Genomic DNA, 22,668 nt, shown 5'->3' on the forward strand with positions numbered 1-22,668 from the left:
AATGTCTCTTGGGAACACTTTTGTTGTTTAACTTCTTGATACAGGCTCTCACTCTATTGTCCAGGCAGGCCTTAGTCTCTTGCCTCCCACCCAAGTCCTGGGATCAAAGGACATGTGAGACATTGTATAGCTCAGGAAACATTTCTGGTTGGAATTAGGTAGATGCTGGTAAATGTCCTACAATGCTCAGATCCCCATGAATGTGAATGACTCTCCACAAAATGTGGGCAGTTCCCAGGTCCAGACCTTGCTGTAGAAGTAGCTACGAGTTGCTTTATGAATCATTTCTAGGGCTGAGGATGTAGCTCACTTGATAGAGAACTGATGTAGCATATAGGAAGCCCTGGACTCAAATCCCAGCACCCACTTATAGGGCACGATGGTGCATGCTGTAGTCATGATGGAGGCAGGACGATCACGAGTTTAAGGCCATCCTTGGCTATGTGAGTTCAAGGCTAGAATGGGATACTTGAGACTCTCCTTGAAATAAAATTACAAAGAAAAATAAAAAGGCTTTATTTCTCTACAACTTTTCTCTTTTTGTGTCTCAAACACAGAGACCAAGACGGCACAGCGCACGCAGCCTCTTAAAACAGTAAACACCATCAATCAGGCCTATGAAATATTTTAACCAGCAATGAGAGCCGTGTTTCCCACAATTTCCTATGCAGGCTCACACTGAGGTGTGAATGGATGCTCACTCATCTAGATAACTAAATAATCAGCTTGTAGCATTGAACCAGACCAGTATAATGGCACCTCTCCAACAACATACTTACATGAGAACATACAAACCGTAGATGCTTGGAGGAGTTGCTTCAATTGCCCTCTCTAACCCCCCTCCCCCGTTTCCATTTTCTTTCAGCACTGTTAACGTATTTTAGCCTGCAGATACAAGGGAGCCTGCGTCTTTTCTCAACCCACACCACTTTCACCACTCAATATCCACAATCGCCATTGCAAAAAAAAAAAAAAAAAAGTCTTGCCTGGAGTTATTTTATTTAATTTATTTATGTAATACAGTGTAGAAAGCTATCATGGCATAAGCAATGATTCTGTACAATCATCCTGCAGAAAATTATTTTTGGAGAATTCTTGGTAAATTTGAGACCAGCAGAACACTCCCTCCCCCCACCCGTAAAAGTGCTGATGATGAACAGGGATTTTTTTTTTTTTAATCAAAGATCCAAAGATACATGAAAAAAACAAAAAAAAAACAAAAAAAAAACCAAAAAACAAAACAAGAGTTCAAATTCTCAATGCCTAACGTGTGCACATAAAACAGGCACAAAGAAATCAATGTGTACCCTCGCATCCTATGCCACCAAACAGAGCAGAAGCAGCAATCTGTACAGTAAAATGCAATCATGGAAAAAAAATTTTCTAAATCATTTGGAATACTTAAAAATGTTTAAAATGCATAGTGATCTGGAAAAGAACACTTAGACAAGAGAAGCAGCTAAATGCCCACGTTCACACGAAGCATCCCCCATCGATTTTTTAAAGCGTATTTCAAGTAGGAGTTAATTGTGTCACAAACCACAAGAATAATATACAACGGGCTAAGGGGCTATGTATGTGATAAATAATCAAGAGAGAATCTATTCATGCACTAGTTTGATACAGCTAATTTTTTTTTACAGTACACAAAACCCATTAATAATGTAGTGTAGAGACCAGAATATAAAGAGAGAAAGAGAGAATACATTACTGATTTGTATATTAATTCAAGTTCAGGCATCTACTTGAGTTACAGCACGGCTGTCAAAAGGCGATGATGAGTAAATAATAAAACAGAAGGGCTTGTTTCTTTCCACGTTATTTCATAAATGAACACCGATGGGTAGTGAAGCAATGGTTTTGCTGTCCAAGTTCAGAGGCTGCTGCTGGGGCGGTGGTCTAGTTCTGCATCTGCTCAAAGAACTTATAAGTAGGATTCTCATATCCATTCTGCTGCATCTTGGAGAGGTGGCGCTCCTCTGGAGTCACGGCAGCATCAACCTAGAAAGTAGGTATGAGATTCGAGTTTAAGATACACCAACCCTTTGAGGGAGCACAGTACTACCAGGCCAGAAACAGGACGCGGTATGCAGGATTTTCCTTTTGCTCTAAGTGCAGAACATTCCTCTTTTGGTTTTTTGAGACAGGGTTTCTCTGTGTAGCTTTGTAGACCTGGATGGCCTTGAACTCACAGAGACCCACCTGCCTCTGCCTCCTGAGTGGTGGGATCAAAGGTGTGGGTACCACCGCCCAGCTTAACATCCATGGTTTTATCATCTTTATCCCCCAATTTCTGACACTACAGAACAGTCTGTGGCTTAAGTCGATGCTGCCTCTATCCACTAGGTGGTGCTGAAAATCTTGATGGTTTGAACTGAGCCCATTGGCTGACTCAAACAAACAGCTAACCGGGAAGACAAGGGGTGGTAAGCTAGAAAGAGCATCACAGGGAGCACACTGTGATGACACTTAGAACTGTGCAGAATATAATACCCATCTCGCTCTCTGGGGCTCTGAGTATCTTCTGCCATTTCAATATGCTTTCATATTTGTAGAAATGTTAAGGACTTCTGAGAACCTATTTAAATGATAACATATATATTAAAGGAAAGCAATGTAGAGAGATGCTGACTTACATGTTATATATAACACACATTTTATATACGTATTATATACGTTTTATATACGTATATGTTTCTCTGACATACTTACACATATATAATTAGCAATACTGGGGGTTGGATTCAGGGCCAGAGCTGTACTCTTGGACACACACACACACACACACACACACACACCACACACTCCTGAACCCTAAGATACATAGGAAATACAGCTAGCTAAATCATCACAGGGATTCTGTTGCGACTTCGGGGTTTGCCTGTGAGATCGGGTCAGCGTTGTAAACATGCTTCCCCTCAGCCACTGTCATGTAGAGCCACGCAGACTCAGTCTCCACAGACCAAGCAAGGGCACTTCTCTCTTTATGGAGCTGTTCTCATTTCTATATTTGCACCATCTCTCCCTGTGAGGAGAAGGGGAGGTGCGTGCTTAAGTCTGCTGAATTAATAAGAGCTCATCCTCTGCAGAAGCACTGGAGGATGAAGAGAAACCTGTCCAGATGCACACAGAATAAGGCATGTTTTCCGCTGGAAGGTTAAGGCGTATTTTAGGGGCCGTATTTCAAAGGGACATTTCCTAACCTGTCCAGGCCTGAACTGACCTTGCAACCCCAGTGGGCCCCCATTTCCCACTGCTGAGCATTGCCAAGCCACATCTAGCAAGTTACCCAGTGTTTTCTTCTCTGATACTGCCAATGTGGCACAGTTTGGGCCTTGCATGGCTGTCTCATTGCAGTAGTGGCTCCTAAACTCCAGTGCAAGAAAACAACAAACAAACAAAAATCCCCTAAAACAAAAAGCCACAGAGCACACATGGTGTCTGCGTCGAGTGACCAGATGTATAGATGGACCTATACAGATAGGTCACGACTAGTCCCACCTAAGAAGTAACTCCATTGAAGAGCCTTGTAGACATAAATCCCTTCACAGCCACTGTGGGGCCCCACCTCACAGAACCAGTGACTCTTTAGCTTGGGCATGAGCCGGACTTCATGGTATAGTTGCCACGCAGTGGCAACAGGAGCTTTCCTGCTCTCTCTGGCCACAGGGCAGTTACTTCTGCTTATTGTTCCCGACTCCTCCCACCCTCAGGAGATGGTATCCCGAAGAGAGCTGTTCCCACCTTCCCTACGGTGACAGCTGCCTGCAGTCCTGTCCCCAGGTGAGTCCACTGACAGCTCTGGGCGTTTCTTCCTAGGGAGCGCGCTACCCAAGAGCCAGCACTCAGACTACACCGCTCAGATGGGCGCTCAGCATCACTACCCTTTGGGACAGACACAGGTGTTCTCCCTATACCCTCCTGTTTCCTGTGATCTGTGCTGTTGTCAACAAATGAGGTCACCTTGGTTTAATTGGCAATTGTGTAATTGGCCACAGGCTTGCAAGTTAAGAAAACGCCTTCTCTGTACAGATTAACTCCAGTCACTGTATCAGTCTGGGACCAGCCCGTCTACAATCAGTGCCATTTGAACTTGGGCATATCCCCCCTTTGTGTTACCCCATAATTGAGATCCCAAAGGGAATTTAAAAAAAAAAATCTGGCTTTGGAGATCAAGCACAATGCTGCTGCCTCTTAGTATAGGAAAATACATACAACAGCTGTGTTAAGAGTATATACCTCAAGGAGGAGCAGCAAGCCTCCACCGCCTGCCATAGGTCATTTGCATTTCCCTAGAACAGCAGAACACCTGCCCGCTTAATACTGTTATTTAGTTTTATCTCTTCAAATGCTCAAGGGAATCCCAGCAGAGACCCAGGGCTCAGAGCTGGCTCAGTCCTGGGATCTCAATTCAGTGTTCTCTTGGGTTTCTTTTACACACTAATCCTCAATGCCCTTTGCTGCCCGGAAGCAGAAAGTGTTGGAGATTCTTGCCAAGCGGTAGCTTGGCCCTCATTGTTTATGGGGCTCTGAGCTTCTCAAGGGATTGCTTTTACAAAGGGCACCTGAGGAGAAGGGTCTGAATGGCATCTTTTAATCCCCAATCCTCTTGAATGCTGGAAGTGAATATTCATGTCGGTGGAGAAACCTCCAGCTAAACAAAGAGCAAGGGTGAACCTTCCTTCTAGCAAGGGCCCTGAATCCCTTCCTCCCTCAATCCCTTCCTCACTGTCAAAGCTACCACGAGGACTGGGCCAATCCCTTTATGTCCAGGGACATCCTATTTCTCTCAACCCCGAGCTGGGGCAGCTTTGAGCTGGTGGTAAAGTTCTGGAAGGGATGGGGAACAGAATCTACTCTTCCAGGGGAAGGGGCATCCACTTGCGGAGACGAAAAACCGGGCATGCCGTTAAGGCATCTTCTCTCCCCTGATGTGGGAACTGATTAGCAGTCAGCATGGCTTCAGGTATGGACTCTGTCTTTCCCACACCCAGGGCTCTGCACAGTGCAGCACAGTGGGTGGCTTCAAGGGCTGGAAAGAGCTGAGCCCAGACATCTTTAAGAAGGAAAAGCAACGTGCTGAGGATTGAACCAGAGCATGTCAGACAAGCAACTCCATCACTAACCTAAACCCTCTTCCCCCCACATTCCCCAAGAGAACTCATACTTCTCTCTCTCTCTCTCTCTCTCTCTCTCTCTCTCTCTCTCTCTCTCTCTCTCTCTCTCTCTCTCTCACACACACACACAAGACCGGGTGTGTGAGTGTGTGTGTGGGGGGGAGTTCTCCGAGTAACAGCTCTGGCTGTCCCAGAACTTGCTTTGTAGACCAGGCTGGCCTTGAACTCACAGAGATCCGTGTGCAACGCTCTATGCCTGGCTTAGGACTCTTACACTCTTGCCATGCCACTTCCCTACTCTTGGCGCCACCCCCAGTGCTGATTTTCTGATCAACCCTGAGCACGCTCACTTTTGTAATTATGATTCCGTCTGTGTGGTTAGCTTAGTTTCATCCATAGCCAATGTCTGGTAACGCTGCAGGTGAGTTCAGTACCTCCTTGCTTCGCCCTTTATCTTGGATGCTTTCTTTTGCCCTTCCAGTTCCTGCTCTTGTTGCTGCTTGGAAGACGTTTGCTTCTTATTTAACCTTAATCTGTCCTTGGCTGATCTGGCACACCAGGTTCCTGGCCTCTGTACCCATCTTCCCAGGAAGAAAGGACCGTTAAGGCCATGCTTTTATGATGTCACCTGTATGACAACACATTCCTCAGGAAAAAGGCCATACGCCATGACTGCATGGAAAACTAAATAAGCAACTTTTCTTATTTGGGTCATTAAGGAAATGACTGAGGGTATGGTGGCAGGAGAGTGCAGTGTCTTCATCAGAGGTGGGAAAGACAGACTTCCTTTACATTCTCCAATAAAGAGACAACGTGGCTTCATCTTATTAAAGGTGAAGTGTCTCTCTGGAAGTGTCTCTCTGGGAGTGCTGAAGTACATAAATATATCTTCAACATTGCCGTCAATGAACGTCAGTGCAGAACCGTCTACAGCAGGAGCAGAGCTGGGTAACAGAGGTGGTACAAAGATGCTCTGCCACCAGTAACAGATTGAAATTGCAGGCATATTCAGGAAGCAATATACTCAGGACTATAATGTCATGTCAGCTACCAAATAAGGAAACATACTTGGCAGAATGACTCTTTGGCATCACGCTAAGCAAATCATTAAGTCAACATTTCTTCCTTCCTTCTTTCCTTTTTTTCTAAACTGAAACCAAGTGCCCATTTCTGATGGCTATCTATGGTATCAATAAGAAACACTTCCCTCCATGATTTTCCTGGACTTGTTATCTCTGTGACCCATGGGAGTCTCTCATTATAAGAACAAGAACTGCTCTAGAAACGCACACTCCCAACATGCCCTGGTGGAGTGAAATATAACGGTATTGTCTTGAGTTACCAGGACACTGGATCCATTCATTCCTCCTTTTTGTTCTTACTGAGGCAGGTCTACTCATTCATGAAGGAAGTAATGCTATTTCCACATGCAGGGTTCCTTCAGCATACATAGGAGATGGGCTCCAAAACCAAACGTGAAGGATGAAGTTCCTTACCTAATAAGGAACTTACCTACACACATTCTCCTGTGTCCTTTATGCACCCCAAGATGACTATGACTTATAATTCCAAATACAATCTAAATGCAAATAGTTGCTACACTGATTATTTAGGGAATGAGCTATTCATGCTCAGATGCATTCTTTTCCCTAAATAATTTTGCTCTGCTGTTGGCTCAACCTGTGGCTGTGGAGACACTGAGTGTTAGCTATCTATAATCCAGGGGCAGAAGCGTCAGGCGAAACCCACGCTGCTGACCGTGCGATCACAGACTTCTAAGTTCTATCACCAGGTGGGGGAATACTTTTTGCTGTGTGATCCACTCCGCCTGTGGTACTTTCTACAGCAGCATCAGCAAGGAAGATGGGCATTTGGCAGACATTTTTCAGACAGGAAGCCCCATCTTGGCCAGAGTCACCCATTTAAGGCCATTTAAACAAAATTCTATTAATGAAATTCAGAGGAGTTTTTGACTCGTTCACACATGTAAACAGGGGGCTGAAGTAACAAAAACAGATTACATTAGAAACAAGAGAAAGTTAAAGCTTGAAGAACAAAAGCTTAGATGCACTATGGAAAGAATAAACCCCACATTTGGTATCTGTGCATGTTCTTCGTGTGTGTGTGCATTGTGTGGTATGTATGTGTGGGGGCATGTTACAGATCCAAACACAGGTCCTTATGTTTGTGAGGCAAACACTTTACTGCCCGAGCAAGACTCAGGGTTACTGCTTTTCTTGAAAAACACGTATTCATACTCTAGCTTGTGAAACATTCAGTTCTTTCTCCTCTTGTCACCACAGTTTCTTGGGTCTCATTCAACACACTGGTCTTTAGTATATCCACATCAGCAGAGGGAGAAAGTTAAAACCGACAACAGTCCCCAAGAACATCCCCAGTAACAAACTGTGGAGACCCCAAGGAGACTGATGAAAGTGAGATTTATTTCCTTCCTTCTTTCCTTCCTTCCTTTTTTTTTTTTTTTTTTGAGACAGGGTTTCTCTGTATTGCTTTGGAGCCTGTCCTGGAACTAGCTCTATAGATCAGGCCGGCCTTGATCTCACAGAGAATCGCCTGCCTCTGCCTCCCGAGTGTTGGGATTAAAGGCGTTCACCACCAAAGCCCAGCTGGAAGTGAGATTTCTGGCTTTCCCTCACTCGAGTTTATGATTAAGGATGGCTTAGAGAACTTACCCTGAGCTGCTTAACACTGGCCTCATAGAAAGCGATGGATAGCATGGAGGAACACGGACTATACTAAGTTTGGTGCTGTGCAAGTCCTTTTATTCAATTCACTTTTCTCTCATCCGTAAAATTAGATCAGTTTGCTTACAGCGCTCTTTCAGTTCTAGAACACCTACACGATTAACTCGCTATCTAAAAGTTGCACACACGGTGAGGCTTTATGAGTTCTCCATCACCACGGTTGTACTTTAAACCCATAGAAAGATCTCGATTGTAGACTTCCCTCCTTTTGCTCTTTCTTCAGGAGTGGATGGAGTTGCATTGAAATCCTGCACTTTTTGATGACACAACATGGCCTCCTGTGCTAACCATCCTTGCTTGGCTGGCCTGGGGGCAGAAAGGCTAAGTCTAGCACATTTGCAGCGTGGGGGCCCCTAGTCCCCAAGTCTTCTTCACTAGCACCGAGAAACAGAGTTTTGTTCAGATGGAGGTTCAGGGTGATACTCTAAACAGCACATCAACAGCAATCATGCATGTTTTTACCAAGCTATTGGCTCCAATGTCATTTCCTACAAGAATTAATAGAGTCATTTCTGAAAATTAGTAATGACTAATTAGTAAAATTATTTATCATTACCTGGTTCTACTCAGAGGCCAGATCACTTAAGGACCCAAACAAAGCAAGCAAGCAAGCAAGCAAACAAACAAACAAAAAACCCCAGGGATGAATGTCTAGGTTTTATTACTTTTTTTTTTTTTTTTTTCAAAAAGGAAACTTACCCATCCTTTTAAATTTCTGACTTCTGTTACTGTTTTTGTTAGTAAAGGAAAAGCATAGTTTTTTTTTTTTTTTCCCCTCAAAGTTGAGCATCATATTTAGTCTTATTTTGGTGACGTTCAATATGAATTGTAAGTTAAAGCAACAACACATCAATATGAATTGTAAGTTAAAGCAACAACACAAAGCGTTACCGAGTGTTCATTAAGTTCACAGTAACCGGGAATGGATGAAAACCACGGTAAGGAAACAGCTGTAACCTGAGCACCATGGAGGGAATACGGTTTTCTTCCAGGTGGTCCTTAGGCCAGTCTTCAGTATGTTTCCCTCTAGACCTCCTTCTCCTCACCCTTGCAGATAAGCCTCCAAGTCCACCTACCTCCACCACACCATGATGGATGGATGTGTACTGCTTCTTCTTCAGCATTACCAAGGTGATGACAATCACGGTTGCTATGACAACGCCGCCCACCATGAGTCCAATGATGGCACCTTTGTTTGAACCCACATCTTCTGCAAAGAACACCTTGAAAACAAGCCAAGGAAAAGGATTGTAAGTGCAGGGGACACCGGAAGCAGAAAAGTTTCAGCAGACCTGCTGTAGCTCAGTGTGAGTTGCTAGTCCCTAGCAACGAGCATCCTACTCTCCAGGGGAATGAGCAACACACGGCTTCCCAGGTTCCCAGAAGTCAATTTCTCCAGTGCATCTCAACGGAGAAGTCTGCAGGGAAGCATTTGGTATAAATCACAGAGGTGCCCATCATAGTTCTGGACGCAGGTGAGCACTTTCCTGCCCACAGCAGGTGGCTCTGCCTTAGCTAGTTTTCAAACTGTATGTTTCTGTTTCTTTGAAGGGACACGTTCTATAAACATCAGTAAAACACCCTGAAATACATGTGTTAATCCGAGGGAAAAGGACAGCCCAGTTACCTACTTCATAGCACAATAATTCAGTCAGATTTAGTTAACCACAGAATGCATAGTCTACTTTCAAAGCACCATGTTTCTGAAGAGAAGTAGTAGGCAAAGAGGATCTTAGAGTTACAAAGGGCTCACACTCTCTTATGTTGTTTCTGGAAATCAAAATTGACTGCTTTACTCTGGTTGTTTATATTAAACACAAGAAGAATTCTGAGTCCATCACAAAGAAGAAACGTATTCACTGTGATAAATTCTGTGAGATATCTATAGCTGTCTCATATATGTGTCCTCAATACTTTTTACAAAAGCAAACAATTATGTTTTCAGCTTTGTCTACTTAGGTGGAATAACAGACATCTTGTTATATAAGGTATGATTTTATGGTAGATTAAAAAAAGCGCGTGGGGGGGTATTCCTAACCGTATACCACATTCATTATGTAAGTCAGGGAAAACAGCTCCCTAAATAACCTTTCAGCTTCAAGACAGGCGAATGGCCGATTTTCATCGCTAAATCTATCACCTTTGCAATATGCAAAGATGCAGTCAAGAAAAATTTTTTTCTTTTTTTTTTTTTCCTGATAAAGAATTTCTAATCGGATATTGCTCACGTTGCATCTGCAACAAAATTAGAAATGGTTCATAATCCCCTTGCTAGCCAAATATGCTAGCTCAACATATTTATTAAAGGAAATCATTAATTAGCTAGTGATACTACAGCGAAGTAATAAGGAAGAAATGTGAGTCTGGACATATCCCTATGTCTTTAAGGAAATACTGTAATTCTGCAATATTCATTGCCTTAATTACAGTACATTATCTTATCAACTAGCACAGTAGAGGGAGCTGATGCCCCTAACTGCCGCCGTTGCCATTAGTCACTGTCGCATTACAGGAGCTCATGTAATTACTGAGAAGGGTGTCTATGACACCAGCTCAGGAAAATGGATTCTGCGCCTTCGTCTTCTGCTCTGGGCTCCAACTCCCAGCCCTTTAGTGGTAACCCTCAGTTTTGTTTTTAAACCTTCCAGCTTCAGGTTGAGCAGCAGCGTTTCTCTCGTTTCTTAATAACTGACACAGCAATACACTTGCCAGCAGAAAGTACACTTCAAAAGGCTGCCTGCCATTTTTTTCTAAAAAAAAAAAAAAAAAAAAAAAAAAATTGGTGCAAATCTGAATCCCAAGCCAGATTTGGATTTGCTACAATAATTCAGAGATGAGAAGCCAAACAATAAAGGCTTTTTCTTTTGGAGATTCATACTAGGATCTACACGCTTTATTTATAAACATTGGAAAGACATTTAGAGTCATAAAGGAATCAGACTGCAGGCACACACACTCTACCTACCAGCACTACTTACCAAATATCACTAGATGAGAATTTTATTACCATTTTTTTTTTCACCACCGAATGCATGAGAATATCGTCTTCTTTACTTAAGTCCTTTATTGTGATAACTGATAACACAGGAACTCTTAACAATCTGGGATTTGGCTTACTTGGATTTCTGAGTTTTTGGCAAAGAAGAATTATATAATCTCTGCCTGCCTACAAAGCAGATACTTGATTTTCTAGTCTTTCCAATTCTAACATTAGGAAGAAAAATGCCATTGTCTTAAAAGAAATGACTATGTTCTTTGCCCAAGGTTTTTAAGGATGACACTAATGGGAAGTTGAAGTGTCACGCCGAATCTTGCCTCTACCCACCTTAATAGGGTCTCCACTAATTTTCCCTTGTAAAACAAATGAAATACGGGAGGTGGGAGGGGAGGCAGGGAGGATTGCATCGGAAGGACAGAGGACTGAAATGTTATAGTAGTAGATGGGAAGTTAAGCAAACATCATAAAAAGAGTCCAAAGAAATAAGTACTGTTTATTCTTCAAATAAAACTGTAATACGTTAAGAATAATTATGACTAGAAGGGCTTCAAAAATCTGGAGACTGTAATTTTTTTATTTACATAAGGAGGTTACCTTGGAGATTGGACCTGAATCTAATCAAAACTCACTTAGTTTTCCTACACATAGCTTATACCTAGCCTAAATAGACTTTTATACTCTACCTCTCAAAAGCTCATGGTGTTAAGTTTCTTGTTTGTGGTAACCTGCCAAGGGTCAGGAAGTGAGTTCTGGAGCTTTCCATTTTGGATATATGGATTAGATGTGTTGAACTTGTAAAACCCATTTTCTAGAAAGCACAATACACACATGGGCTGATATGGCTGCAACGCTGAAAACAGACACTGAAGTTCTACCTGGGCTCAGCTGCGTCTGGTTGGAAAGAGCTACACGGAGCTCCATTTGCCTTTTCCCATATCTTTATGATGACCCAGGCAAGCATTTTGGTTTTGTTTTCAGCCTTCCCTGCCAGTTTCGGGTACAGAAAGAGCCAAGTGCTACCATGTCTTTTGGGCAGACACACACTTGTTGGGGAGAGGTAAATTATTTTCCATACCAGTTTTTGATGACGAACTTCAAATCCTGAATCGTGTCCGAACTCTGCATCCATCTTGACTTCAGAGATCTCTTCTGTCTTGATATTTGTCAGCCCAGAACCTACGAGAAGCAAAGTATGTAGGGCCATCAATAGTTTTACCTCTAACCAGTAACACAATGGGACAAAAGCTGCCAAAAATTTCTTTCTAGGTCAGAGCTTTTAGAAAAATAGATTAAGGTGTTCCTTCAAGAAAGATGGCATTCTAGATTTAAATCATTCACCACTGCCTACCTACCAAGTCTAAGGAAAGCTAAATGTTATGCTCCTATGGCCAAACACAAGATGTAATTAAAAAGGTCAGGGAAGGAGGGAAAAACTCAACGCTGGTTGGGATGTTGAGTTATAGTTGTACCTAAGAAATGTTGACTTGGTTTTACTGGCTTACTGTTTCTTATATGTGCATTTCTATGGGTTTCCTCTTCCTTCAGAAGAGGAAAAAAAAAAAAAAAACCCAAAATGCAAAGCTTAGAAAATGAACATTAATGACCTGGGAGAACAAAATGGTTACTTTGGAGTTTTGTTCTAATTACAAATAAATTATGCTCATATTTCTATGCACAGCAAGCATTGTCAGTCACAAAATCTGTTTATCTAAGCATCCTAGCTCTGTAGTCACACATGCCACGCGGAATTGCTTCATCTGCTGACTACAAGCAGGAGTGCACAATGCGTAAAATGCTTTGGGACCAATAGAATTTATTAGCTAATTATTCCTTCTTTACACATGGATGCATGATTCCTGGACAAACTGCTACTAGTATGCCATGATTCAAATAATAACTTGAGGCTTAAAACTAAAATATAAATGTTTTAGAAATTAGAGTGGAAAGATGTTTCATTTCTGTTCCTCATGTATATAATTTAGAAGGCATTCTACACACTTAGCAACACCACTACAAAGAGATTAACAAACTGATAGAATGATGAAATAAATCAATAGGAAAATATCTCCTGGGGTCACAAGACTCTTTTGTTAGGCCTGGAGAAGGCTGGGGATAGGGTATAATGGAAGGGTAGCTTAATTAATCAAGGGACGAGTCTGCTAATGTGTTTTCTTATTGTCTTCCAGAGTCTATTTTGCCCTAGAAACATTCTAGGAAGAATAAGTTGCTTTGATAGTTACTATGGCCAGAAATCAGCATCATTATTGTTGTGGCTTGTGGGTAACATTATATTCTAAAAGTTACAACACACTGGCTTCTCAGATGTGAAAGACAACAAATCAGTCTCTTCATCAAGATGATGTAACAATGGAGGTAGGGGTGAGGTGGGGAGGAGTAAGCCAAGACTCACACCTTCCCTATATTTGCTTTCGAGTGACAAGAATGATTATTCAAAAGCAATGGCACAGGGCAATCCTGGGAAGGGTATCTAAGTTTGCAACTTGGTAAAGTGTGTGGTGGATTCATAAAATGTGAGCACAGAGTTATCAAAGCATGTGCACAGTATAGGGAAGTATGAATCCAATGCAAGTAACACAGGGAGGCAGTGATCCAATATGAGCAACATAGGGAGGTATTATATTAATCCAATATAAACAACACAGGGAGGTATTACTCTACATACTTGGCAGACTCATTCCAAGTACTTCTAGTACAGCTAGAGCCTACATAGCTCCTCAGACATTTCAAGCAAGTAGCATGTTCATAAACACATTCTTTCCCTTCAGATGCTATCTTCTGAAGGCTACATGTCTTACAAGGACTAGCCTAGTACATTCTCTGATCTATATGGAACTGTTGGGCTCCATTATGCTATGAGTAATTTTTCCCAGCCGTGCCAGCCCCAAATAACACACAGAGACCCTGATATAGAGCTGTTGGCCAGTTACTAATTTCTTATCAGCTAGATCTGTCTTAAATATTAACCCATTTCTATTAATCTAAGTTTCCACGTGGTCTCATCTTACTGGAGGGGCTGGCGTCTTCCATCTTGAATCTCCTCCCTACCACTTCCTCTCTCCTCCTAGTCCCGCCTATCTTGCTTTCCTATTGGCCAACAGTGCCTTTTTTCATTAACCAATAAGAGAAACATATTTATCAGAATGACATCTCCCATCACTGTTTTCTTCCTTGCTATTCCATGTGCCTTAAATCTTACACTGCCCTTTCCGGAAAGCTCATTTCCAGAGAGTTCTGTGGTGACACACCTTGATCCAGTCCTCTCTGCTCTGATCCCAAACATCTTTGTGCGTCCTTGTGTACCTTTGTCTTCTATTTGCAAAAGTGTGTTTTTCCCACTATATTTCAGGGACTTTATCATCTATTCTCTGAGTGTCCACAGAATTTACCCCATTGATGCTTCACAGAATCTTACTGCTATTGTTACAGCAAAGATTATAGGTGGCTTTCCCTGGCCTGAAGAATGCCATTAGCTCTTCTCTCAAAACAGATTACCTTTGCTTGCCAGTGTATGAAAATGTCTTTTATATCTTAAGTTAAAATAAATCAAAGGAAGAAGACATTGGCTGGTGGCATGTGGCAGTGCCCGATTATTTCAACAGCAACAAATATATCCTTATACAATAAAGGAATTTAATAAAATCAGCCTCAACATTACATTTTGCGTTTACAGATGAAGAAATAGTTACCTTTTAAAAATAAAATGTGCCATTTAAAAAAACTCTTAGAGATAAGACCAGCTTGCTAAGAACTCTACCGGACCTTGCCTTGGGCTTCACCAGCCGGCTGAGTAGAATGGGACTGCCAGTTGTTGGCTCCCTGGAAGTTTACTGACACTGGCATTAAGGAGGACAGTAGGACAGCCCAAACAGTGTACAACTTCCTGTAATTCAAGGTTCCTTCACAGCACTGAGATGAGAGGTTCATCAGATCAATGAGATCAGCTGTCATTGTGTGACCTCAGGGTTTCTGCTCATGTGTTGAATCACAGCAGGGAGTCACGATGTTGCTCCATGAAGGATGCTCAAAGCTACCTGCGACTATGGCTGGCAGTAGCCAAGGCTAGAGACTTCATCAGCAAGAAGAGGGGTAGGGCTGTATGTGGTCTTGCTATGGCTCCACCAGGAAGCAAAGACTGATGACCCTTTATTGATGCCCCCAAGGAAGGTTAACAATGTCCTTGATTTCTTAATGGGATGTGGGCATTAAAAAAGTAAATATGGAAAAGCATGTGCTATTTGGGGAAAAAAAAATCTCTCCAGAATATACAGATATTTGAATTCACCAACATTCTTGTTTCTGATTCACTTTGCTGGCCATGACCAATGGGATGAGGCTGTGCATGGAGCAGATACACGTGTGTTCTATGTCTCCTGTGTTGTGATATTATTTTTAAGACTAAGTTTAGCCAGAGGCTAAACATAGAACAGGGGGTCAAAACACGTTCCTTTTTCATCTCGGGAAACTGTATAAAAAGAAGGGTCTATTTTGATAATGAAGAAATTTGTAACAGAAAAAACAAAGGACTTCTATGTAAAATTATGCATATACATCTGTTGTGTTATTTCAGCCACTGGCTGAGAGTAAGTATATATAATCCACAAAGAACAAAAATTATTCCCGGATCTGGAGAAATACCAGTTATTTTCAAGAAAGTGTGTCTATTTTAGTAAAGTCTGAGCCCACTCAAGGACCTCCATGAGTACTAGCCAGGAAAGATAGGAGATGCCTGTACAAGAACCAATTGACCACTGGATGCTACACTCCCTGGGCCTCCATCTTTGAAGACAGGGTCCTTATCACACTCCCCCATTTATTAAAAGGAAAGAAATCAAGAGAAAGAACACCGCATTTGAAAAGACTCATTTTTGAGTTTCAAAAGCAAATTTCAGAAACAAAAAAGAACTTGGGAAATGAAGCGTGAGGAGAAGCAAAGAATTTGAAATAAAGTTTGGCGCCTACAGTCATTTTAAATCCTATTCTGTAACACATGCAATTGAGAGAGGCATGTTTGCTGAAGGGCAGAGTGCTGAGCAGAGAGGCGGGAGGGAATGGGGCGATGTCCGATACCTGGTCGAGTGGTCAGTCCTCGGTCTGCAGCAGGGCGGGCATCAACAGGCTCAACTGGTGCAGGAAGCAAGAGACAGAGCAAAGGAGACAAGTCAGGATGGTTAAGTCGTGGCTTCTGAACACAGAGCAGGGAAAAAAGCATGTGCAATAAACAAGTTACGAAAAGGAGCAGCTGCAGAAAGAACCTTCGCGAACTAATCCTGGGCGTCAAGGATGGGAGGGGTACCACTTCACAAGGCTTAGCGCCCGCTGGCCACCAACAGGTCAATGCAAACGTTTCCCTGGTTGGTTCATAAAAGCCCTCACCAGGGTGTGCAATAGCATCACACAAGAAGGCTCGGAGGGTGGAATTTCCCCGGAGCTAGGTTAGAGATGGCTTCTTGGCTTTTGATCAGAAATAAAATAGAGTATACCCAGCCTGGCAGTAAACCTTCAAGATATCTCCTTCTACAACTGTCCAATCTTACCTTCTTTGACAGTTAATTAACTTCAAAAGAATCATGCAGAGGAAATGCAAATATGATTTTATCAGGGGAGTAAAGCCTCGCCACGTAATGTGCCATTTAGTGAAGCTAATCCCTTCTCATTTTGAGGGTGGAAGAGGTAACCCTTTGAGCTCTCAGTCTCTTTTTGTAAATGGCAGGTTTCATCTAGATAGATGGTGTTCAGCTGCATTGTGTGAAATGAGACCATTTCCTTTCATATTTGCTGAGAATCACAGTTATTCTTTAGCACGCATTCTGGGACCGATCCAAAGAAAACGGCGTGTGAGGTACAGTAACCCCTGACCATGGTTCTCCACCAGTTGGCATTCTCAGGGTGTTGTTCATCATCAGAAAATACTTCCCTGAGCCGACGCTGGCTTTTGAAGAAATAAGGAAGGGAGAGGGCAACCGAGCCTTTAGGATTAACAAGTGACTGAAGGGCAGATGGAGTCAAAGGAGGAGGAAGTCCCCTGGGTCAGGTCCGGCAAGTGTAAAAATGAGAAAGAAATGTGAGCACAGGAGTGGAGGTGACTTTCACGATGGCCGTGGGACCAGCAGCTTACAGAGGGACACAGGCCAAGCAGTCAGCGGAGATCACAAACCCAAACCCATCCTGAATGGCACACGTTGGCAAGAATGGTGCCAGGGAACAGACGGACAGTGAGCTGTCTTCATAACATGAGCAAATTGTGTTTCTGAGCGCATTAAGAGACTTGGATACGTCAAGAAGCAGAAGTGGTTCTGGCTTTGCCCATGCAGAGACGGGCAACATGGTGGACAGAAAGAAGGGGGAGGGGTGGTGGTAGCGATGAAACCCAGGCCCAGCATCAACAAGGTGTGTGGCTGGGCAAACAGCCACTCCACAGAGGCTGTTTCCTCTTATGGAAAATGAAAAGAATAACACCCCTATTGCATTAAGCACCAATGAGGTGTAAGCATCTACTCCAGAAAGTTCTCACACTGTAAGACTACATTTATTGAATGTCTGATTATTTCAACAATGGCGTTGACGGCTTCTCTATATTTTACTTCCCATCTCAAGTGTATACTGTGATTTTATGACCCCTGTAAGATGGAGTTAGCTGAAGGCCGGCTGCACTTTTTTTTTAACTGTCTTGACAATGAGGGGCTTAACTGTGCGGTAGTTGCTGGTGTGGCCACACTAAGCTGCACTCACTCTGACAGTCACACTTTAGAAAATGTGCCTGCGACTCTGGGAAGCAACTGTGTGGAATGAGAACATTTCTTTTCATATTTGCTGAGAATCACAGTTACTTTTCGTAGGCACAAAGGCAGGATGTAGAGCAGGGAGGTCTCACAATAATCCATAACTACTATGATAATAATGGAAGTTCATTAGTGTATACAAAACCTATGAGACATTATTCTAAGTGCTACGCATTAACCTGGGAAAGAACATAATTCTCATAAATTTTCCTGACATATTGTTTATGATACAATTGTTTGCTGTCTACCTATTTTTCTTAGTGATTTGAGAATTTTGATCATGCATACAGTGTACTTTGATCAAGTCCATTCCTCCTTCAACCACGATTCTTTCCCAACTTCAAGTGTAAGTGTGTGTGTGTGTGTGTGTGTGTTTGGCCCATGGTGGAATCCACTCAGCACTGCTAGTGTACATACTGGTGGAAAGACATCTACTGGACCTTGGGCCACATCTTTGAAGAGAACAGATTCCTTGTCTCTTAGCAGCCATGGATTTCCAATGACCTCTGTGAGGGGTGGGACTTCATGATCACCTCCTCACTGCGTGAAGGGATTTAATCTAGCTTGACCCTGTGCAGGTCTTTTACAAACTCTCAACAGCTGAGTTCACTTGTTGCCTCCTGAAAATACTCTCATCGTAGTCAGCTGCAACCCCCAGACTCTTACCTATTTCTTTTCTTAGGGGAAAATCGTTAACTGACCAAGCATCTACTGATCTTGATCATCTTTGTTAAGAAAACAACACATTTCTGGTAAGCATTTGAAGCAATGATGATAAGGGCTTCAGGGACAGTGAAAAGGAATCCGTTTGAGACCTGTAGGCATTTCTAGTAGCTCAGGGTGTGCACTTATGAAAGAGAGGCAGAGAGAGAATGGGGAACATTTCTGAGGGAAGGGAGCAGCAGTATAGTAAATAAGTCTCTATGTACTTATTAATTTGAAGGACATAGTGTTTAGGCCTCATGGTCAATCATCTGGACGAAGAATGACAAAGCCTCCTAACAAGATCCCAGTCCCATCAAAAGTTACTTTTTAAATGTGTTCTAATCACCTTTCTAAGAGCTTTACATGTTATCCCACGTAACGCTTTCATCCTGCCCTTAAGCAAGGAATGAAGAAGATACGGATTGTCTCACACTGGAAAATAGGTGGAGAGGCTCACAAATGTGAGCATTGTCACATGGCAGAGCTGTAGTGGAACCTCAGAACTGCTCATTAGGCATGTGGGGTTGAGTCCTGGCTCCTATCCCAAGGGTGTGTGTGTGTGTGTGTGTGTGTGTGTTTAGACTCTAGCCCAAGGAAAGAGAGGCATTACTGCCATTTGGTGACTGAGGATCCAGGATACGGAATGCAGTATACAGGGTCATCACAATCCACACCCTACATGGTTTTCTAATTTCCCATGCAATGTAAAGGGTTTATGATGATGTGAATTCAGAACCCACTTCAGTTTTATTTATGAATATGGCATTTCTATATAGATTTTTGTGCATGTTATATGTGTGGTGCATACACATGAGTGTGTAAGTGTGTGTGCCCGTGCTTGTCCACTCAGAGCCCAGAGAAGGGCTGAGGGCTTCCTTTAGCATTCTCTACCTTGTTGCCCTGAGACAGGGTCTCTCACTGAGCCTGATGGTTGCAGTTTCATGCAGACTGGCTAGCCAATGAACTCACTGGGACTGCGCTTCAGGAACCTACCTCTCTCTGCCTTCCCAGAGCCACCATTCCTAATGTTTCACACAGGTATTGGGGACTGAACACAGGTGCTCATGCTCACAAAGCAAAAACTCTACACTACAAAGCAGATCTTTAATGACAACGTCTGCTTGATACGAAACCTAGGCAACAGGCAATATAGCAGTGAATCTTGGGTATATATCTAGAGGCGCTTAACTAAGGCTTTGCATGGACATCTTGGCAATCCTCAAGTCTCTCTCTCCTCTATCTCTCTCCCCGTGGTGTGTCTATCATGTGTACATTATTGTTTCCTAAGTCTCATTTCACAGTGTGCGTTATTAACAATAAGGAAAGAGCCAATCTAGTGTGCACTAGGCTTATCAAGTGAGACTGTACATTTTCCGTACAGGCATACATCTCATCACTGTTTATACATGGGCAACAATGACTAAGGCCCCACATGTATCTACTTATATGATACCACATATACAGTTGTTACCCAGGTCTTTGAAAATCAATGGCCTGTTTTTTTGTTTTGTCAGGATAATGTTAAAAAATGAGAATGTCAATTATTTATACACCACAAATAATGTTGCTCTCGTATCTGATAGTATCTAGTTGAATTATATCTATAAGCTGCCTTTTAGTTTTCAGGATAAACAAATTGGGTTGGTACACTGTGAAAACAGTCTAGGCAATGATTTCAGCAGTCTATCTTTTAAAACTGCTTGCTCACCAGGTGTGATGAAGCATACACCTTTTACCCTAGCACCCTGGAAGCAGAGGCAGGCAGAACTCTGTTAGTTCGAGGCCAGCCTGATCTACATAGCGAGTTCCAAGACAGCCAGAGCTACATAGAGAGATCCTGTCTCAAAAGCAAACAAACAAAAATAAGAAAATCCCCAAAATCTAAAATCAAAAGAATTAACCAAAGTCCAAACAAACAAACAAACAATCCCACTTGTTTGCTCAGAGCTTTTATGCTCTGAGGAAAAGTTGAAGGTAGAATCCTGCTGCCTCCTTGGAAAACATTCTTAGTTTCAAGAAATTAAGGTGTTTGTATACAAGCAGTTTGTACTGAGCATAAAAATGGCATAACAATCCGAAGAGTGCTGTCTCCTAAACATATAGTTTTGTCAAAGTCCCTGTGGAAAAACTACATCACCCAGGTGTGCAAACTCATTGACTGAGAAAAACTTAATCCTTTGAGTTTCGGTAGGTAAAACATTTAACCCAATTTGGACAGCTGCCTTGCATTGAAATCACTCAGCATGAAACCGTTTAATTCCAAAGCAAGCTTCCTGGTTGTCTACTTCTGTATGTGGTGTAATCTGGGCTTTCACTTAAGAATCAGTAGCCAAGGGAGATTATTTTGGTGTCTGTCTATTTCACTATACAGGCCCAGTTCTCCGATGGCCACATTGTATGCCCTTAATTTGATCACCCTTTTCATTCAAGGTGTGCGTTTTGGGCCAAAAATCTGATGATCACAAGTCAAATATCATGGTTTCATGAAAGCCAAAGAAATACCTCTTAGTAGAGAAATTTTCCAAAATGATTCCTTTGTACCTGAAATTCCAGTACATGGGAGGCAGAGGCAGGTGGATTTCTGGGAGTCCCAGGCTGTCTCTCTCTCTCTCTTTCTCTCTCTCTCTCTCTCACATATCCTATGTGTGTTATTATGTGATTTTATTATGAGACGAGACTTCCCTGTGTTGCATAGGCTGATCTTGGACAGCTGGTAGATGTGTGCCACTATGTATGTAAATTCACCAAGAGAAAGGGGAAATAAAAATAGGGACTATCTGTGCCACAGAGTGTCAGCTTATTTACTCTGTAGCATTAAAAATTAAATAATCCAAAATCATCTTTACGTAATAGATGTATCATTTTAATAGATGCATAGTAACAACTTTAGTATAGTTATTACTTTTTGTGTGTGAGCGTGTATGTAGGCAGGTGTGTATAGGTGTGTGTGTGTGTGTGTGTGTGTGTGTGTGTGTGTGTTGTGTGCAGACGGCAAATGTCTGTCTTGATTGCTCTCCCTCTTAAATACTGAGGCAGGGTCTGTCATTCCAATAAGAGGGACTCTTACCTTCATTTTCTGTATTGGCTGGCACAGAGTCCACCCCAAAAGGATGCCATGGCTGGAGGTCATCCAGGCTGAACTCCCCGTTCACAGGAAGAAGCTCCACGGTGGTTTTTGTTTCAGTCAAAGACGGCATGAGAGCATCGTTTCCGTAACTGATTCTGGGCTCACTGATCATGTTGGCCAAGACATCATCGGAGTAGTTCTGCTCTTTCTGAAGCAGCTCATCTAAAGAAAACCGTTTGGGTCCTTGGTTAATGTATGGTCACAGAGGCCACAGCTTCAGCAGCAACTCCTATTGCCTATGTGTTATGCGTGACAGGTTGTCACCGGGCACCACCTAACGTGTCAAGACTAAGTTCCTTAAGGAAAGTTACAGCTGGCCATTGTCCAGGTGGGTTCTGACCTCATGGAGAACGACGCTGGGAGGGTGCTATCCTGTGGCTGCCTTGCTGCTGCTTCATTCCTCCATAGGTGAGGACCTTGACCTTTAACTGCCTCTTCCTTTCCATAGACTCCCCCTGCATCCAAGGATCATGGAGGGATCCACATCATGGGGTACTAACACCAAGCATGGAGGCTAGGCAGGGTACAGTCTCTGAAGCAAGATACACCCCCGACTCCCATCTTCTGTGAACATATGGATGGTGAGGACAGTACTATAAACGAGCAGCCCGTTCCATTCAGTCCTTACCCCTCACTTTGAAAATGCCGCAGGAACTAAAAAACGTTCATGCTGTCTGTCTTTCGCGGTATAGTCCTGTGGAGACTGAGCCCTGCTAATTCTCCGGACTAATCTCTCATCTCTGTCTCTGAGCACCACCCATGTGGCCTGAGCTGAAAGCTCCTACCCTTCTTCTCTGTAGCATCTGTCTTCCACAGAATCCCATGGATACCTCTCCCTCGGGGTGGGGTGGGTGGGGTGAGCAGAAAAAGAAAAGTCATCATTGTGGAATATCTGATTCATCCAAAGTCCTGAGGGTCTAGTGAAAGATCTCCCAGTCACAGCTTTCACCATTTAAATAAAGTTTATTTGGGAAAAAGTAGAGTATAACTTTGTATTGAGTGTAGGAGCTACCAAAAAAAACAAAACAAAACAAAAAAAAAAAAAAAAACAAAAAAACCAGAAGGGTGAATCTCTTCCTCCTTACAGAACGTTCACCTGATACTTTCATTATAATTAGAAAAAAAATTATCATGTATGATTTGTTATTTGGTTAAT

The 22,668-nt window shown here is 42.6% G+C and overlaps 1 protein-coding gene across 6 annotated transcripts in view; it reads right to left on the bottom strand.

Annotated features, from left to right (window-relative positions):
• Window positions 1-992: 992 nt before the first annotated feature.
• App (amyloid beta precursor protein) overlaps window positions 993-22,668 on the bottom strand; it is a 204,088-nt gene continuing 182,412 nt past the window's right edge. For 3 of the 6 annotated variants that reach the window (XM_051191798.1, XM_051191794.1, XM_051191796.1), the window contains 5 exons: window positions 21,453-21,674; window positions 15,969-16,022; window positions 11,956-12,056; window positions 8,959-9,105; window positions 993-2,001 (listed from right to left, as the gene is read on the bottom strand). In XM_051191798.1, coding sequence (XP_051047755.1) covers window positions 1,900-2,001; window positions 8,959-9,105; window positions 11,956-12,056; window positions 15,969-16,022; window positions 21,453-21,674 — 626 coding nt within the window. In that variant the 3' untranslated portion in view covers window positions 993-1,899. The remainder of the gene's footprint in view (window positions 2,002-8,958; window positions 9,106-11,955; window positions 12,057-15,968; window positions 16,023-21,452; window positions 21,675-22,668) is intronic. The other 3 variants (XM_051191795.1, XM_051191792.1, XM_051191797.1) reach the window with 1 other exon arrangement.

The sequence above is a fragment of the Phodopus roborovskii genome, unplaced genomic scaffold (genome assembly GCF_943737965.1).
Source record: "Phodopus roborovskii unplaced genomic scaffold, PHOROB, whole genome shotgun sequence".
NCBI classification, from domain to species: Eukaryota; Metazoa; Chordata; class Mammalia; order Rodentia; family Cricetidae; genus Phodopus; species Phodopus roborovskii.